A 21,057-nucleotide genomic window follows, 5' to 3' on the forward strand; every position below is an offset into this window, starting at 1 on the left:
CCAACTAAAAATGGATTCAAAATCTCGATATTCAAAAGTTCCATGCGCAAATCTGAACCGGCGCGTGACGGTGCTTGCACTTAAAAATTCTCCTCGCAGTTCCTCCTTATAAGAATTTCTCCGATTTCTGCAATTCTCGAAACGTGGCGGAGCAGAGTCGTGTCGCAAGAATTCCGTGTCACGCGAAGGATATTTGTATTTGGTACCAATCGTCGATATCGATTCTTCTTCGATCGACATCGAACCGATACTGTACCGAATCGGGAATCTTCCGATTCCTGAAGAAATTATCGACACTTGTTTAACGCGTATACTGTAATTAGAAATCATAACGTAACTATGTAACGTATATAGAAACATCATATTCATTCGGAAACTGCATATATGTATTATTGGGTTGGCAACTAAGCGATTGCGGATTTTGACAATACCACCTAATGACAAAATCCGCAATCACTTAGCTGCCAACCCAATAGATACGCAGCCATGGTTGCAGTGAATGGAATGGAAAGTGACGGATGAAATATCCGATGACTGCAGTGGATACACTCGTAAAGATCTATTATATACAGGGTGGTTGGTAACTGGTGGTACAAGCGGAAAGGGGGTGATTCTACGCGAAAAAAGAAGTCGAAGATATAGAATAAAATTTTCTTTTTTTAATTTTTCCATCGAGACAACGATCTACAGTGAGATCCGTTATAACGAGACGCGATAAAGTGCACGCGTACCGAGCGAAAATTCAAAGTCGATTTTCTCGAAAACAAAGCCTCGAACGAAAAATTTTTATTCCATATTTTAGACTTCTTTTTTCGCCTAGAATCACCCGCTTTTCGCTTGTACCACCAGTTACCAACCACCCTGTATATTATCATATTTGATTGCATCGATTTATTGAGTTTGTCAGAACGTGAATTCGTCCCTGATACGATTTTACTGTAACCATAGTCTCATGAATTTCCCTTTTCTCGCGTAAAAAGACCAAAATAATAGCTGGTATTCAGGAATGGTCGCGAAAGTAGAGAAAAATATTCATCGTCGACTGTTTTCGATTACAAATTCGTTCATCCAATCGAGCGTGAAACAGACGCGGCCATGAGCTGACTCCGACAGGGTAACGCGACGCCGAATGAAAAATTGTCAATCCACGGAAAAAGAAAGCGGCGAAAACGAAATCCCGGCCGATTCGCCGAATTTTTCGACTAGTTTTTAGTGGGCGTTTACGCGAGGCTCGGTTAAACGTTGAAATCGGAAGTTCTGCTCGGAGATAATAGGCAGCTTCCGCCCACGCGTCCGCCGCCGTGCAATTTCTCGACGCGGAACGATCCCATTAATTTTCCTTTAATCGGCTCCTCGAAACCGCACCCAGCTAACACTCTCGCAGCCTTTGCTATCTAATTGTTTAACGAGTCGCGATTACGCCAATGGATCCGTGCCAGCTGAGACCAGGAAGATGTTTGATCGCTGCCCTCCTATTTGTTATCAGGAACTCATTTCGAGATACGAATTCACGACTGAACATCGGACGTGGAATTTGCAGCATCGAAATTGCGAAAGAAAAGTTCGAACTAGATTGGAAACAAGACCGCGCGTATTTCTATCGAGTTTCTCGTTAAAGGCAGCTTCATCGACGCGGATCATCGTCTCTAAACCGCGAATGTTTAATTCCAATTTCATACTTCTACTAATATAAACAAGGAAACTAATGCAATCGTAAAAATTTATTTCTTGCGATAAGCGTCATGGAAAGGTACTTTGATTTCGATACTTTCCATAGTTTTGCATATATCATTTCGCGCAACTTTAACGCCAAGTTTACCCGGTAAAATTTCAATTTAGACCAGCTTCAAATTTAATTAAAAATTCTACGTTCATCTAACTTTTGTTCTTCTATAACTCGTTTACTCATCTAACTTTATGTAAATTCTTATATTAACAAAATCTGAGAAATTGATTAATCGGATAATATAAGTACGATCTTAACTGCAATTTTGAAACCGCTCGGCCGAGTATTAGCGCAAAAATTTCGCACGAGCGCACAAAAATCCGCAGTCAGATCATTGGGGGAAAAAATTTCCCGAATCCTCGCTCGCTGCTATTCCAGTTTTCCCGAATTTTCTTCTTCGCCTCGCGGCTCTTAAAGAAGACCCGCGCTTCTCTCGTTCGCGCCAGCTATCTGCGATAGACTCTGACTCACCGTGTTTTCTCCGTGTCCTGGGATCAGAGACTCGTCCTTCACTTGCAGGATCACGCGATACGGAGACTTTGGCAGAAGAGTGGTTTTTGCGGATATTCCTGTAACGGAGGAAACAGAAATTTACCCGATGCAGACAGATCCTTATCGAGAAAGAAGCGAGGACGATCGAACTGTAGGGAAATACGTTCGTAAATATCGACTCACTGGTGAATATGGCGGTGTACGGGATCCCTCTGGGAACTTCGATCGGCAAAGTGTTATGGGAGACGTTAAAGGCGTCGTGAGCGTCTCCGAGCATACGGACGCTGTAGCGGTTACTACTTTCCGCGTCCGCGTCCTTCAGTATCAGCTTGTTGTCGTCCACCAGTTTGTCACCCTATCGACACGACACGGATGACAAGATTTTTACGCGAATAGCGAGAAAAATTTCGCCTACTCGGGCCCGGGGGCGACGCGAAGGGACGTTAGGAGAAGCGGGAAACGCGGGAGGATAGGCGGCGAAAGTAGAAAAGAGATTCGGGCTTAATCAAGATCAGACCCCGAAGGGGTTTTCCTTCCCGACGATTCTTCGAGACGGTTCCGTTGTCGCGTTCGTCGCTTCCGTGTCTTTTCACGCTGCAAACAATGCCTCGTGATCGCTGCAACAATGCGCCACTGATTAAGTCGACGACTTTTTAAACGATTCGTCGTCCGTTCGCTAACGAGATTTTCCTTTCATCGACGTAGTGCGTGTACAATGTATGTAGATATATGTGTGTTTAGCGCAACAAGCAGAAGCGCAGTGCAGATGTAGGAGCTCGAAACATTCCGAGGAACGAGTAACGCGAGTGTAGGAATGAATTTTTCCCGACTATCCAGTCGGATTGTGCGAATCCTCGCGTGATCGAATGGAAATATTCTACAGCTGTTTCCTAATTCTGTAGCATTGACGGAAAACCTTGCAGTACGTCGATTAGCGCACGCGACGGCTCGCAGTGAACAGCGTATTCGACACTGTAAGCCGTTCGCGTTTGATCCGAGAGAAATGTCGACTGGAGCCATCCAAATGGTTCGCGTGATCTGTAACGAAGCGAATCTTACCGGCGAACGCGCAGAAATTGGCACCAGCGATCTAAACGGTGCGATTTCGATCTCGAGGATCGACCACGTTCCGGAGGTCCTGAGAAATTTGAAAACGAACATTTGCACCGATTACAGGGACAAAACGCCAAGTTTATATCGCGATGGTATTCGCAAGAAAACTAGGCGAAATATCATCGACGACGATGGAGATTACTTCGATGGCCTGTCTTCGTCGTTCACGAATGAAACTCTGATGATACTCAAAAGTGGAGGACAATCCATTCTTACGCCTGATAAACAGCTGGACAGGATCGCGTCACTCACCGCGGTAAATTCTGGAAGAATCACGTCGATCGAGTGGTTGCCCTGCGCCATCGGTGGATTGTCGTCCTGATCCAAGACGTCGACGTGCAGCGTGTCGATCGGTGCGTACTGCATTCCGGTGATCTCATCCCACACGATGCACTGAACTTGAACGGCGACTCGCGGTCCGGGGCCTCTAGGCGGCGGACCCAACGCGTCTCTGTCCAGGAACGCGTTCGCGAACAGCGTGTCGTTGGACGTGTGGAAGTATTCCGTGCCTAGAAATTATCGGACGTTCGTACGTTCTCCGCTACTTTTCCACGAACGCTTAACTCGCCTTCCGGGAATTCCAGGAGTTGGCGGCTCGTGCGCGCGCGCACGCGTTCGATGGATTTATTTCCTCGAGCGGGAGAGTCGGACAGATACACTCCCATTCGTAAGATATTAGGACGCTTACAGGAAACCAGATTAACTTCAAAAACGTTTAAGCTCTGGCCGAAGCCTTCAACAATATTTATTATCCCCTGTGGCTCGACTTGTGTATATCTGGAATTTATTATAAAGACCATGGGATCTCGAGGTGAATGAAAAATCGTATATTCGTGGAAAGGTAGAAATCTTATCACAACGACGTTGAATTTCTGCTCGCTTATGTCCACTGTGTTACGTCCACTTCGTGATCGTCGCTTTAATCAACCTTGTTGATACATTCGTACTGTTCAAGTTTCTATGATAATTCGAGGTTTCATTAAGCTTTTGAACAAACATCTCTGAACCTCGCGTGTAATAAACGCGCGTGAACTTCTTCGCCGAGGCGAAGGGATTCCTGATCCATATTCATCGCGTTTCTCTCGCGACTCTTGCGAATAATTTTGACAAATTCACCCCTCCCCACCTCGAATGCAAAACCCTGATCGATGGACCGCTCGATCGACGATTTGAACAAACCATCGCATCCTACGTAAAATCGATAAACGTCCTAATAGTTAGGCGCGGAGGCGTATGCCGTTTCTGTTGGAGCGCACAGGGATGTTCCTTCTTCCTGTCTAGAAAACGTGATTCTCTATCGCCGAGCTATAGCTGAGACGCTACGACGAGCATGAAAAGAAAGGGTGACTTGCCGTTCAATAGCTTGTAGTCGGTTACGTGAAAATTGGAGCAAAGGTCGGTGTAAATGCCAGGTCCGAAGGTACCGATCATCGCGACCGGCTGATTTTCGTATATCCTATACCTGGACGCGTTCCAGAAGCACATGTCCTGAAAACGAAACGACGTTGAACGGTAGAGCGACAGAGTCTCGCGAAATAGACCGTGCAGCGACGATCTAATTACCTGAACGTAGTCCGCGCATTTGATTTCCGTCCCGTTAACACGAGATGGTTCCACCGTGATTTCCAGGACGGCCTCGTTGCTGTCGTCTTCTTTCGCCACAACGACGATCGTATCGGATCCGGTCGCGCCTTGGCAAGCGGGGAAACGAAAGACGCGGTAACGTCTGCGATCGAAGCGAAACGCGTAGATCGAAGAACATCTGCTACACTTACCTTTCTTTGAAAAACCGTGCAGTAGCAAGCTGTTCGTCTCGGAATCTATGGAAACTGTCGGTTCGCGGGGCACGGTGACGCGATAGTTCACGCGACTCGGTTCCGTCGAATCGTTTCGAAGCGTCCTCAGCTCGAGCAGCTTCAACTTCCATGAAATGTGTGCATCGTCCCGCGCCAGGTACGGTATCCTTACGGCCAAGTTCGACTGAGGAAAGTATAGCTCTGGAACAGAAAAGCGGCGCCCTTTACCGAGTCGTTATCTGTACGCGTAAATTTCGAGTCGCTGTTTATTACGCGAAACGGCGAGAACTCGTCGTTTTATTATTCTACGCTTAATTGGTATCGTATTCGGGACATAATTCTAGCATGCTTCGTTCCAATGTGTATTCTGCAATTTACACGATAATAGTCGTTACAGTTGTTCCTTATCGTACAAGATAATGAAATAAAATTGTGCAATCTGACTAGCAAACGTAATCTCTCGTGGTCACCTATGATCCGACGATAGCATTTAGATTAGTATTCGAGTCGTATCAGTTGTTAAGATCATCGGCGACTACTATCGCGTTGAAACAATGCGTACGAGTATTCTCGTTTTTGCTAGAGTAAGTTTCCTGCGACGATCAGTCCGGTACTCGCTTACAAGGCTCCAATACCGTGAGTACTAGTAGTCTGTAAGCGAGTAGGCAAGTATTAGGTCGTCCGAAAAGTTTCTTTCGTTTTATAAGCAAATGATAGATGCACAATATTTTCCGTTTTATATTATTTCATCGAATTACGTACGATCCATTTTGTTCTATCAAAATAAAGATCACAACGTTCGACAGATCAGGTTTCATATTTGTATGAAGATACATCGTTGTAGAAGACGCGTCTGTAAAAGAACGACACTTTTCGGACAACCTAATACGTCTGTTATCGGCAGCGAGACACTGGTAGCCTGTCTCCTTACTAACAGATTGGATAAGAATGAATTTCTGAACAGTCGATCACGAGGGACGTAAAAAGTTGTAAGCGAGTTCCTAACTACCAGAAATTGAACTAAAGACGATAAATCAACTCGCAGAGATGCCAGCCAAAAAGGGAACGACCGACACTCGAACACCATAGGCCATACTTCTCGTACGAATGCAAGAGTCAGCAGTACAACCGAGCCATCGCGGCTCCTGCGATGCAAAATGTTTTCGATCGCAAGACGAAAATAAACGCTTCGTCTTTGGCATTGTAAAGTTCAACGGTGAGGGTTCGCGTACGGTCAACTTCGTGGAAACGACTCGTGTCAAGGTGAGCGCGTTTAATCGATACACAGCAAGTAGTTAAAGTCCTGCTCGGCGAACGCGCTCGGCCGCACGCTCTTGCAGGATAAGGATCGCGATCGAGATCTTCGACGGTGTTTTCGCGGAACTCCAGTCGCGGTTGCGCGATTCCATACGCGAGCGAGATCCGTTCCTGGAACATCTGCGGTTCCACGTGCCGCGTCCACCGTGTTCGCCTCGATCGATACCACACGTTTCGATCGTTCGCGCGACATTTCGCTCTCCTATCGTACGCCATCTCTGCGAACCAACTCTATGGAAATTTTTGTTTTCGATGGAAATTTTCGAGATGGAATTTTCGAGTTTCGCGCGTGTAGGAATTTCTAGCCGAGGATCGGCCCGGTAATTCCGTGTCGTGGGACGAGGACGCGTGCGTTTTTCGTGAAAGGGGTAGGGTAAGAAGATATTTCGGTAGGGAAGGCCTCCGATGATGGCGATGCCAAGGGCGAGGGTGCGATAGCGAGGGTACGATGGAAAGGCGAACGATGCGACGGTCACGCGAGAGTCGAGTTAAAGGCGCAAAGTATCTGGAACGCAGACTTGCGAGCAGGCACACGCGCTCGCATACGCACACGTCTCTGTATCGTGGCGTCTATGTTAAAAGTTAGGATCTAGCTGCTTGGCGAATGCGCGCACAAAGTCTTTCGCGTAAAGGTGCGTTTAAACGAAGCGCGCGAACGATCCTCTTGTTAGTGAAATTTAAACGGGAACAAGCGTTCCGTCGCCGTTTAGTTGAATTCGTTCGCTGAATTATTTGACCGCGATCGTCGCGAAGCGAGATAAATCTTTTGATGAGATAAACGAGTTTACGAACGATAACGGTTTAACGCGATTTTCGAACAGTGTGAGGCAACGACCTCCAAAATATAAAATAGCTGAATATACAATGTGCAACGAGGACTCGCACTCCATTGTATTTATTACGGTATTTACGTACCGATTCGTTAAGTTCAAGTATATCAAATTTCATATCTTTTGGCGGTATTTTTATACGACTATGAAGAGTACAGTAGGTCTTTGATCATCCGAGGCGATGTAAACCAGGCCTACCTCGAGTAATACGGAATAATTTATTAGTATTCATGAGTCGTATAATAAAATCTTGATGACTTAAGGTTGTACGCGTATTTGGGTCTGTATAAGCGTATCGTATGTTGTAGGCGTATTTAATCGATTGAACGTTTGATTAACTGTTTTCACGATACCTGGCTATGTACACTTTCGTAGTCTTCGTGCTAAAATTTCGAGAAAAACGAAGTTATGGTAAAGTTGGAAGCGCCTCGAATAATACGGAACTCGAATAGCCGAGACTCCATTGTGTTATGAAAATGAAGTATGCAACCTGATAAAAAACGGTTCATTGGAAAATGGAAGTATCTACTTCTTGTAGCTACTGTATTTAATCAAGAACACTGATGTCTTTTTCTCTAAATCATAGTATAAAAGCAACAATAGCTGTCTGGTATGAATGCTCTGACTTGAAACGAACACGATATCTTTCGACGGTGCCACAAAATTTCCGTAATTAATTTATGTCACGAAATGAAAAAGGTTGTAAATCACTGGTACGTTAAACGCGCACGAACGATTTCTATCATTCTCGCTCTATGTGTTGTTGGTCGTTTGGTCTAAACGCGGGTTACCTTTGAACTATCGACGATCACCTCGTCGACACGATTTCACTGACACGGAGTTCGCCGACGATGTTTATCTATAGGGATGACATTCTCTCTTTGCCGATAATTAGTATATTAATTGTCATATGTCATCGCTAATCGTGCATCTGTATCTAAACGTTCATTTCCATGCATGAAAAGATAAAAGGAAATGATAAAAGTTACTACGATATTACGACGTATTGCGTTGGTACTTTATTAATTAACGTAAATTATGCAAGTAAATATTTACAAAAAGTGAGCCACTTGAAAGAAATTTCCACAATTTTTTTATATATTGTCAAAGTTGCAACCCTGACGTACGTATGCGTGGCCTGTAAAAAATCTAACTTCACCCACGTTCATTTCTGCTTAAAAGAAAATTAGATTTGGATTATTTTGAATCTTTTCAAGGTTGGGGCAGGTTTCACTCCGACCACGCTTTTTAACATCGTATTGCATACAGGTACATAATTCTCTGCTACGCGTGTGCGTATGACCGCCACTGCAGTTTGCGAGTTACCTTTTCCGTTGAAAAGTCGTAAGAAGCGAGTTATATGGGAGTCGTAAAAAATATCAATAGCATAGATTTGAGTAAGGGGAGCGACTGTGCATAACGGACGGTAACGTATGACGATAAGCGTAACAATTTTCGCCAGAAGACGACGTCGATGAAACGACTGGTCGGTGATTTCGTATGCTGGTTTTGGTGAAATTGCGTCGATGAAATGTTCGTGGCTGATTTGAAAGTAGCTCCCTGAACGCGTCTTTAAAAAGTTCTCTTAGCGTGCGATCGACGTGGTGAGCGACGATATCGGATCGTTACGATCGAAAACGAAATCGGTCGAAAGGCGAGAGATCGGTCGTTCTAGTGGATCTCCAGAGGCACGAGATCGTTGTACCTGGAAACCCTATTCGCACATCGAGTTACGATTCCCGAAAACAGAGACACCGTGAATACGATACGCGCAGCCATACAACTCGGCACCCTCTCGGTCGCCGATCTGCAAGAACCTGCCGCGTTCGAGTCGGCCCACCTCGCCGCCACCTTAGTTACGTCTTGCGCCCATCGTAGGGCCACCGTAGTATCACCATCTCGATATACGCGCCCTCTATTCCTGTAAATTGATTCGCCATCGCGTATACCTGGCCAGACGCCTAATTCGCTCGAGACTGCCACTTTCTTTCGTTTCCTGTTATTTTCTTAGTAGGCAGCACTATATCTTCGTTGCTTGGCTTGCACTAAAATATATTTTATTTATTTACTTATTCATAGCTGTTCTCCTGCGGGTTAGGAATTTCCCCGTTACTTTTCTCTTTGATATATACTCATGGTCTACTTTTCTAACCTTAACGTTTTTCGTACTCGACGTTTAGACTGAAAAATTGCAACTCAAATTTTACCTTAGGACCTTTATATTTAGCATAATAAAGGATCTTTGGCATCCTTTATATTTTTTATTGTCTATACTTCTTTAACAGTGACGTATAACCTCGCAGTCTTTTAATTTCAACAACGTATAGATCTAAACGGAGACATACAATATGAAACTCTAACAATTTTGCTACATTATTTTTATTACGTTATTAACATTCGCGATACGTGGCAAACGTTAATCTCTTGTTTCTTCTTCTCTTTCCCTCGATGCTCCTGTCTCTTCTTTTCACTATCTTTTCTCGATTTCCTACTTTGCTCGCTTTCAAACGTTTGCCAACGCCTTCTGCGAGTTTCTTTCCCCGATTTTCCGTTTTCTCGCGATTCCCAGCTTTGTAATACGTGCATCTTCCATCGTTTTTCACGAGTATCTCATTCGGTTTCGCGTCTCCTCGAGCGTGTCCTGATTTTCAGATATTTTTCAGCTCCTTCCGCCGGTTTCTTTCTCGTTTCTTCGATCTTGGAAAAATATCTTCCACCGCCTATCGCTCTCGAACGATGGCGCATCGCCACGACTGAACGTAGACATCGAAAGCAGCTCGATCGCGCACACCTGTACAAACATCTCCGCTCGGAAAATTAACAAGTTTCTCATTGTCGCGCGACACTCGCGCGAACGTATCACTCGGCTACCGTCGACCAGCTTCTCCCTCCTCTGCGCCACCCTCCAGCCATTCGACACCTCGGTTTTCCTTCTTTTTCCCTTTTTCGATCACCGACAGCCAGGCCCATTCGTTTTCAGGACGCGCGTTTCCACGCGCTATGCCGAATTCGGAAATAGCTTAACTATATTTAGGTGATTTCGACACCCTAACTCAGGGAAAGGTGTGTTGCTCTTACCCGGCAACTTTTAAACGCCGTAACAACGAACTTACGACCTTCTTAATATCTCTCTTCGATATTTATCGGTTTTTCCGAAGAAGAAAGATCGGGGCAAACGAACGGGAAGAGCGCGTCGAGACGAAAGCGTTCACTCTTAAAACGTAGCCGTCGTCGCGTGTCTCTTCGCGCTTATCCTTCGCTCGACCTCGAAAAAGAAATTCGTTAAAGTCGAATTTACACCTTTTCGCTCCGGACGAACATCGTGAATGATTCGTGGAGAAACATTTTCGTCCCCGTTTCGCCCGAAAAACGAACGAGGTAAGGCGAACTTTGCTTTGAACGTCTCAAACGAATATACAGGGTGGTTGGTAACTCGTCCTGTTTTGCGACCAAGTTTTCAGGACAGAAAAAATAAAAAAAAACAAATTCGTATAAAAGCTCCGCTCCCCAGCGGCTTAAACCCAAAAATTGTATTAAACACGAAAAATGTAAAGCGCCCACACATAATATAGCATGGCTACGTCGTACCGTCGCGTATCGGTATCTTTGCCTAACACATCATTACAAAAATTCACCGTTTATTGTGAATACCAATATGTATTTAAAACTGTATCTTGGGCTAAATAAACATCATTAAAAAAAAAAAAAGGTAGTTGGTAACTGGAGGTACAAGCGGAAAGGGGGTGATTCTACGCGAAAAAAGAAGTCGGAAATATAGAATAAAAAAAATGTTTTTTTTTTAATTTTTCCATCGAGACAACGATCTGTAGGAGGTTGATTAATGAGATTATTATTAGGTGAAGTCGTCGATGTATTTTAAATTTGTCAATACAAGTCCAAGTCGCGATACGGTGTGTATAAAATCGTTTGGTCGCAGTGTATACTGATTCGTTTGCGATCGCGTCCGTTTATTTATAATAGTCAGGGGGAAGTCGGAAGATTCAAATTTGTCTTGTTTTACGGTTACATGTAGCGGCGGCATTGTTTTGCTCGGAGTTCACTACTCCTTACAATACCTGCGACCGCGGTCTTGATACTCCGCAGCAAAACAACATGATTTGAATCGAATTCTAACTCTTGTGCCGCTACAGATCTACAATGAGATCCGTTATAACGTACCGCACGCGTACCGAACGAAAATTCAAAGTCGATTTTTTCGAAAACAAAGCCTCGAACGAAAAATTTTTATTCTATATTTTCGACTTCTTTTTTCGCGTAGAATCGCCCCCTTTTCGCTTGTACCACCAGTTACCAACCACCCTGTATAAATACACCGGCTCTCGTTTTTTACATTCAATTATAACGTAATTTACATATCTTCGCTTGATCTATCGAAAAATATCGCTTTCCTTCAAAGTGATCATCCTAAGTGGTCACCATGAACGAGATAGTTGTTCGTCTTTCACGTTCAAGTCGAATTTACACCTTTTCATTTTGGATTTCCATGATCACCGGCTGATTGGACATCCACAGCGGCTATGAAAATGAAAGATGAAAACCGGCGGAATATTCCTATCAGTTGAATTCATCCAAGATGAATGCCTCTACTTTGTTTATATTGTTCGGCGGCCACTTTGGACGAAGCGCGAATGAAAACAACGTTTTTCGACGAATCAGCCACGACGATGATCCAAATTGGAAATATGTAAATTCGGCTTCGCTGCGAACCAATCATCCAAGATGGTCATCCGAAGTAAAAACTGTACCGGATTTACGTGGTTTCGCTTTGGAAGGAAGATACTTTTATCCTCGTTCCATCCGCGTATAAAATAAGAATTTAAGCAGCGTTCGTCCGCCGTGTTCCTTCGGCTCTTAAATTCGGCTTTAGGCTTCTTCCGACTTTTCCAACCCGGTAACGTCGTTGCGCAACCGACGCGGCGATATCTGTCGATCGAAATCTCGACTGAAATCTTGAATGAAAATCACGCGAGAATAAAGCCTTCCTTCTATTTGCTTTGAGAGCGACGTTGTGAAAGGACGCAGGTCGTTCTTCGAGTATGTATACACGTAGCCACGCGAGCCACGTATCGACCGTTTCTTTAATTCACCCCTTTGTGGTTCGTTGAAGGCGCTCGTGGACGAGTTTCGCCTGGAACTCGAAACATAACGCGACGCAACGTAACGCAAGAGCGTCGTGCCAATTTTACCGGCAATAAGGCGTCGAACGGTTAATCAAAGTTACGGTAAACACGGCCTACTTTTTAAGGGGCGATTACCTCGCAACGAGCGCTTCGATTTCATTTCTTAGATCCGCTGCGAACAATAGCGACGACGCGCGATTTTTCCTTTTTCCTCTGTTATCCTTCGTCTTTCGTTCGTGTTCTCGTCCCGTCTCTTTTGACTTTTCTTCGTTAACATTCGCCCTCGTTTCGTTTCCCGATCGTAGATTGCTTCTCTGAAATATTCTGTGTACAGTCTACATTCATCTCCTATCGATGTCATTTCGTTCGTGTTTCGTGTCAAAACGAAAATAGATTCGTTTCATTTGTTTCACTTTCACGGTTAACAAATTTTTCCGGTTTCCAACTATAAGATTAATGGTTCTTTCTCTCTCGTGCATCGGCCGTAGGTATCGTTTACACGATTTAATTCTGAACAATGAAAAACTCGTTTCGCCTTTTTCTGATTTCGCGTACAGTTTCGTACCGTCAGTCGCATTAATATTCGCACGCGGAACTATCTGTACAGTTGTGGCTTTGTTTAAATATCGTGTGGATTATTCGACGAAGATACCAAGCCATTTATCATAGCTTAAAAATTCCTAGATAATTTCTTCCTAAAAATAACCTTTCACTTTCCGATAGATTTTGAAGAGAAAATTGTCTCATTTTCACGTGGTGCCAGTATTCAAGAAAAGGTACCAATCTCGATAACGGACAGCTTGTAATTTATCACAGAGGAAAGCGTAGAGGTTCTCGCGAAATTGCACAATTGTTAATAGCAATCGTAGCTATAATGAAGAAGATCGCGTCGAATTTAAGAAAGAAAAGAAAAAGGACAATCTGCTCTCTGTTAAAAATCTATTCAATCTACCTATACAATTAAACGTTATTGTTAGGAAGAAATTGTTTGAGCATTGTTTCAAGCTATAATAAATGGTTCGTATTTCCGTAGAATAAACAGCGCGATATTTAATACAATACAATACAAAGATAGTGGCGCGCGTTCGTCACACAATATAAATGCGACTAACTATATGTAATCGCTTCGTAATACCTCGAAATACCTATCGTTTGCATAATTTCAAATATTTTCCTTCCATTAAATCGAAAATACAGGGTGATTGGTAACTGATGGTACAAGCGGAAAGGGGGTGATTCTACGCGAAAAAAGAAGTCGAAAATATAGAATAAAAATGTTTCGTTCGAGGCTTTGTTTTCGAGAAAATCGACTTTGAATTTTCGCTCGGTACGCTCGTTATAACGGATCTCACTGTAAATCGTCGTCTCGATGGAAAAATTAAAAAAAAAAAGTTTATTCTATATTTTCGACTTCTTTTTTCCCGTAGAATCACCCCCTTTCCGTTCGTACCACCAGTTACCAATCACCCTGTATATTGAACGAAGCTGTCGGTGCCAACGTAGAATTTGCATGCAACTTATAACAAAACGGATCGTTTCGATTCGTTAAACGGAAGGCAGGAACGTTACAAGCTCGTCAAACGCGTGGACGAGTAATCGCGTTGCACGTTGAAATTGACTATGTGTCGGTAGCGTTATATTCTTATTAACTCGGATGGTGTAGACGATTCGATAGCACATAGTTGTGGCGATAATACGCTACAAACGCGTACTGGAAAGCGACGTTGACAACGGCTAACTAAACGGCCGTATGGCGTTTCTGTTTGCTCTGTATAATGCTACGGATGCAACGTGGAAACGATAGAACGTGTAACGAGCCACGGTGACTAATTTCTTGTTCATTTTTACCTCATATTTCATTCATCGATCGGGCTGCTTTTCTTATTTTACGACTGGCTTTTTTTTTTTTTATACCATGTAGATTTCTAGACGATATGACGCGTGTTTTCAAATCGCGCGTTCGATCGCGACCTACTATCGATTCCAGTCGTTATCGACGTTGTACGACCGGTTTCGATTCGAATAACAGCGTAGATACGAGTGATCGATGAACCATAATTACGATACTCGCGAGTAATCGCGCGTTTACACTTCCAACCATCGAGCGGAATGCGCCTTAATAATTTAATGAAATTTAATAATACGAAAGCGTAAAGGAGAGTTCTTTTCGCCGATCGGAGATCGAACATCCTTCTTGTGCTCCAAGAATCGCCCCGACACGCTCGTGCGACTGTTCGTACCGTGGAAAGGGCGAGCCAATGGTTTCACCAAGCATTCCTCCAAATGTTTGGTTTTACAAATGGACGTTGAACGTATTAAATTAGAAATAATATTGAAACGTTCGATGGATTCTCCGAATCGAGAAACACTCAAGCGTTTCAAATAAAGGCGACGATTTGGAAACCATCGGATGGAATCGTGTAGATTAGATCTCCAAAGAAATATATTTAACGATCTCGAGTATTTAACACTAGAACTGCCGGTAGTTAACGCGAAGCTATTTCTACCAAATGCAGTCAAAATGACTGGTCTTGGAAAAATACGAAATAATAGGATATTTTTATATTTATTGATTACAGAAGAAATTCCATGTTATGTTGTACACTTTTGGTATTAGTAATCCATCTAGGACCTAAACAAGGGTTGACACATTTGTAGAATCGTAGAACCAGTCATTTTGATTGGTGTGATATTTCTAGCGTTAGCATCTAGCGATCTAGCGATCGATCCGGAACTTTCTTGATATCATAAAGAATACTTTCATAAAAATTATAAGAACGTGTGAGAAGTTGTACGAAACGAGGAAACTGGTTAATTGGGGTTCGATAAACAGATTGCAAGACCCTTTTACGCTTTGACAAGTACCAGTCATTTCGACTGCTGTCGGTATAAGTAGCCTTGATATAAAATTATTTTGAGTTTGAATACGTAAAAAACAAAATGAAATTCGTTACATTATTCTTTTAGTTATCATTGCGGGAAAAATATATAACACGAAGCAGGAACTTTAAAATAAAATTGTAAAACCAGTCGATTTGGCTGGTGTGGTAGTTCTAGCGTTAATTACGATTTGTACTTCGTTGTAACTTCGCCAAGATTAAATCGCATGTACGAAGTAACGAGACAAAATCACGAATCTGCCTTGCGAGGTCATCGGCGTGTTCTTCAAGTCAAAAAGCGAATTTTCCAATCTACTTTGTTTTTTCCATTCTTTTAATAGTTATCCACGAACATACCGATATTATCATCGGATTGTCAAATTCAGCAAACCAATTCACTGGCAGCGTGAACTTCTTTCACGACTCTATATATTTTCTTCTAAATTAAAACGTACAGAAAATTCTCCGAAAGCGGGTTCGACGTTCACACGATTACTGTAATAATCGCACTAATTTTCTACCCCGCGATGTTTCGTTCGCCTACAACAAGCGAGTCAATCCGTTTACAACGAATTGAATAAATCGTGGAAAACGAGGAAACTCGCGATCGCGATTGTAATTTCTTCGTCGTTCGTCGTTGTCACGGGTCCGAGCGAAGATTAAATGGAAACAGCTATCGATCATTCTGAATGCTCGTTTTAATCTCCACGAACGTCCACTGGCATTCGTCGCGAAGGCATAGAGCGTTCTCAGATCATCCGAATATTCCATTTATTAGGTTGTCCGAAAAGTTTCTTCCGTTTTATGAGGAAATAATAGACGCACAATGTTTTCTGTTTTATATTATTTCGTTGAATTACGTACGATCCATTTTGTTCTGTTGAGATAAACACGACATTTCACACACTTGGTTTCACGTTTGTATGTTTCGCGAAAGAAAGACACTTTTCGGACAACCTAATACAATTCGCTGAACGATCGCCAAGCGGCAAAGCTTCCATCTTATTAAACTTAACTCGCTCGTTCGTTTTACAAAACGTTGTTAAACCGGAAGAACGAGGCATTCGTCGCTCGGTTGGCGCGAACGGAAAGGCTATGGTTGTGGCGTGTTCTCAGTAGCGCTCCTCGATCACTCGACCGACGGAAGAGAAGCAAGAAGGTTTTCATCGTACTACGCCGTATCGACGATACACGGACATCGTCTCTTTGACAAGCTGATCTCCGCTATGAGCGAAGACTGAAGCGAAACGCAGAGAAGAGGAACGCTACGCGATACGTCGGATACATGCTCGATCCCCGATGCTTACGAAGATGGAAACGAGTATTAGCATATACGTAGGATATACCGTGACCGTACGAAAAGGACGCTCGCTCTTCGCGTTTAGACTTTCAAATTAGAGGTATTCGTCCCGTTAATCGTCTCGTCGCTTGCCACGGAAATAACCGACTATGGAAAAACGCGTCAACGAACTTGCGGCGAAAAAAGAGAAAAAGGGTAGGTAGGTAGATAGGTAGGTAGAGTCGGTACAGCAACGAGAAGGTACGTTCGTTGTAATTTCAATGGCGTGCCTACTCCTACCGTTCTTGTACTCGTTAACGACTCGTAACACGTATCGCGATGCGTCTTGGTTCGCGTTTACGAGACACTTAAAAGTTGATCTCGCGAGTGCGACTCTTAATTCCATCTGCGATCGCACCTACGCCGTAACCGTCGTCGTAAATCGCGATTTTCGAAAAAATTGGCGGACCTGGAGGAAGCTACTGGCGATACGGTTGCTTCCACTTCTTGCCGTTATAGTATTTGGGTTATGGGGTGTGGCATACCCGTGGGATTCTCACTCACGGTTCACCTACATACGCTTAATGTTTTTCCTAGTAAACCTTAAATTAAATTACAACGTTAACGAATTACACGTGAAACACGCGCGGCGACTAGGTCGATCCACCTTCGCCGTGTTCCTATTGTTCGTCCATCGTTCGTCCGTGCTTCTCCCATTAGCCTTTTCGTCGCAGATTTCGACTAAACGAGCAAGAAACGTCGAGCGAAATTCGGTGTTTTACCTCGTTTAGATCGGAACTCAGACGAAAGAGACACGTTCGGTACGTTCTTGCGATATTCGGCGATCCTCGATTCTCAGAATTATTCTCAAATTTTCACTAGTTTTCTAGAATTTTCTGAAATTCATATACAGAACATTTCGCAGCATCGACCTAAACATACATCTAAATACAACGAAGAACGTTCGTTTAAGTGTATACCCTTTCTTCGTGAGATACAACTTTACGAGATCTTCCTTTATAAGATGCAACGAATTTTCTATTTGATTTTGTTCGTCTAATTAAAACTCTGCGGAAGATGCTCGCAATGATCCCATCTTACATTCGAAGAAGGTAGAGTCGGTAGACGTCTTAGAACTGATAATGGATCCTCTTACGTTCCGAATGGTTTCTGGTTTTCTTGAAACTTGTCGAAAAGCTTGGTCGATTCCGAATCTAAGTATCTCGACATTTTCAACAAGCGTTGCCTACCCGATAGATTCTAAGTGTCTCTGCAAGTAAAAGTCCAATAGATTTAAGTTCGAGGAAAGGGCAGGCCATAGCCATAGAAGCTGCACGCGCGATACATTTATTTAGAAAGCGTTGATTGAAAAAGAGCTTGCCTCGTAAACGACGAAGACAAATAAAGTACGCGTTTGTACGAACTTCTTTCGTTGCTTTCAGGTGTACGATTAGTGGAGCTCGCGTGTTCCGTTACGCTCTGTGTAGTCAGTGGAAATAAAATCAATTAAATTATCGCCATATGTAGGTGAAGATAATCTTCGTTTTAAAAAGTACGATAGATTGGAAGTCGCACATCGCTAGTTTCTTTTCGTCATTTAAATGGAACGAAACATTTGCGAGCTTGTTCCATGAATTCGTTCGCTGCTTTCGCGGCTAAAAGAAACGAACAAACATTTCTCACCTATTCTTTAGAATGCTGTAAAGGTGCGTTCAAACTATCAATGTTTATTGACAATACTTCGAGGTTCTCAACGTTCTTCTAATATCGGCAATATCGCACTGACGATATATACAGCGTGGTTGGTGGTACAAGCGGAAAGGGGGTGATTCTACGCGAAAAAAGAAGTCGAAAATATAGAATAACAATTTTTCGTTCGAGGCTTTGTTTTCGAGAAAATCGACTTTGAATTTTCGCTATAAAGGATCTCACTGTAGATCGTTGTCTCGATGGAAAAATTAAAAAAAAAATTTTATTCTACATTTGCGACTTCTTTTTTCGCGTAGAATCACCTCCTTTCCGCTCGTACCACCAGTTACCGACCACACTGTACATATCGATGGTTCTTACGTACGATAACGTGGAACACTCGAAAGTATCGGCAATGAATATCGATATTGCGAACGCCACTTTAGAGCACTTGGGCGAATTCTTTGTGCGGAATTTCATTTTACTAAAACGAGCGACGAACGAGCACTCGCACGCTCGATCTAAACGCACCTCCAACACGTTCACCGCGTCTCGCACAATAGCCGTCTTTGTATCGCGAAACTTTGCGTATATAACCGTTATGAACATTATGAAATACTCTTTCATAATTTCAGGAATTTTATTTCGCCTGCCTGATTCCAGTCGATGGCATACGCAATCCGAAGGTATGCGGCGAGTTGGATTCGCGTCGCACACGCGGCGAACGTTTTAAACCGATCGCGATCGAAATTCCGATGTACGATACCAACGATCATCGTCTACGTTGTATCGCGTGCAAACAAAGGACCTCGATACACCGTGTACCGCCGTGAGACTCCGCCAGGATTACGGAGAACAAAGGCCAAAGCATAAAGAGCGTAGCGACGGAACCTGGTTCCGTCGATAACTAATCACGCGCATCGAATAGAATCGAATCGGCTAGCGACGTATCTACCGTAAAGTGTACAACGCGTACCGAAACGCTACGCGCAATGCACCTGGTAAATACCGAGTACAAAGGTACTCGGCGATCGGTGTTTGCTCGAGCAACTCGGAGAAACCTTTTGCCTTTTGATGGATCGAAGCTCGGCCGAGTAGCTAACGTTTGGAGGAACGTTAGTAATCCCTTTGTCATCGCGCTGATGCGCAACCGTTGTTCCTATTTTGGTGAAAACGTATTTCGTTAACATGTCGGATGACAGGTATATCAGGTTGCCCGAAAGGTGATAAGGTTCATAAGGTGATAACAGATGAACAACAATTTCTGTTTTATATTATTTTATCTAATTAGGTATGATCCATTTCGTTATATAACGTCCTTCGTGCATATAATAAACTAATATAAATATAAATAATAAGCTAATATAATAAACTAATATAAAACAAAACAACATTGTACGTCTATTATTTCCTTACAAAACGAAAGAAACTATTCGGACAACCTAATAGATTACAGCGGCACAGAAATTACGCAAATTAGGAAATTCGCGCAAGTTCGATTCCGATCGTTTACTTCACTCGGGATTTTTGATTTTCCGTTCGCGTTACGTTCGTTCTAAACGTCGCGATCTTTCTTGGAGATCCGACGCCCCTAACTCTGTCGTCCCTTTCTTTCTTTCTGACCGGTCTTCTACCTTTTCCCCCTCTTGTTCTGATTACGAATTGGTAGTCAGGGGGCGAGGGTTGCTTTTAAGGTCGGCGTTGATTAACGATTTCGTAGCTGCACGCGATGTTAGCGGTTCGTCGATTTCATCGTTCGCCAACAACTTTACCATCGTTGCCACTTTGCTGGACGCCCGTGCTGCTGAAAAACTCGGAAACTCTCTTCTTTCTTGCTCTCGTCGTTTGCAACGATCGCTCGCGTTACATGGACGTAGTATTTTTGGCCGGTAAACCACGGCCAACGACAAACGAACGGTTAATGGTGTTCGTTCGAAGAGACACGGTCGATTGCTGGCGCAAGCATAAGCAGCCATAGATTGGCGCGTGCATGCGGGTCGCGAGTCTCGAACGTTAATCGGCCGCGTGCACCGGTCTCGGAATTAACGCGGAATTGAGTGCAGATAACTCCACGTTGGTATTATGGCGTCGCCTGGTGAGGGTGATGTTACGTTCGCGCCATCAACACGCAACGTGTTAATCCTTTGTCCTTCTCGGCTCTATATGACCCGCAGTGGATGTTACATTTGGATAGATATTATTAAAATATATTGTTTTTAAATACAAATTGTTTGCGAATAAATTGTTTTTCAAAACGTCTCATTTTTACTATAATTTCTGTAGCTTTCGCGTATTCCACGATTCTTTCGGAGTGAAATAGTCGAAAGGAGAAAGATATCCGAGGAGATACGAACGCGATGTAGAAGCGATAAAGACAGCAGAGTTGGGAACTCCGAGGAAACTCAGTCACACCGAATGGCCACGCGTTTTCGCTTAAGTTTAAGTTCACCCGCGTATGAAACAAAGACGTAAGCGGCGCTCATGCAGCGCAAAGTGGAAACAGTGGAAATTCGACTTTAGAAATCCTGTGCATCGTGGCGCGCGCCAGATTTCATCGAGCGTACACCACCAGCTCATCTGTACTCGCGTCGAGTCGCGCGTTCACGCACCGAGAAATCATACGCAAACGGAAAGCCATTCTCGCGAACCCGAGATAAACGCGTTGCGCTCCGATTGCGTCTCACGGGCTTTGAATCGTACGAGAAAACGCGCGTCCATTGGACTTTCGATTTTGAAATCAGTCGTTCGAACGTTCTTAGAACCGTGCGAAATCGGTCGATGGCTCATCGACCGGT

The 21,057-nt window shown here is 43.5% G+C and overlaps 1 protein-coding gene across 1 annotated transcript in view; it reads right to left on the bottom strand.

Annotated features, from left to right (window-relative positions):
- Window positions 1-21,057, bottom strand: part of LOC117235449 (proto-oncogene tyrosine-protein kinase receptor Ret) — a 35,449-nt gene that overhangs the window by 11,739 nt on the left and 2,653 nt on the right. Inside the window, exons 2-7 of the mRNA XM_033497480.1 lie at window positions 5,107-5,328; window positions 4,895-5,022; window positions 4,684-4,819; window positions 3,584-3,840; window positions 2,402-2,573; window positions 2,198-2,295 (exon numbers count right to left, since the gene is read on the bottom strand). Of these exons, the coding sequence (XP_033353371.1) occupies window positions 2,198-2,295; window positions 2,402-2,573; window positions 3,584-3,840; window positions 4,684-4,819; window positions 4,895-5,022; window positions 5,107-5,328 (1,013 nt within the window). The remainder of the gene's footprint in view (window positions 1-2,197; window positions 2,296-2,401; window positions 2,574-3,583; window positions 3,841-4,683; window positions 4,820-4,894; window positions 5,023-5,106; window positions 5,329-21,057) is intronic.

The sequence above is a fragment of the Bombus vosnesenskii genome, unplaced genomic scaffold, assembly GCF_011952255.1.
Source record: "Bombus vosnesenskii isolate JDL3184/JDL3185 unplaced genomic scaffold, Bvos_JDL3184-5_v1.1 scf7180000013316, whole genome shotgun sequence".
Taxonomy (NCBI): Eukaryota; Metazoa; Arthropoda; class Insecta; order Hymenoptera; family Apidae; genus Bombus; species Bombus vosnesenskii.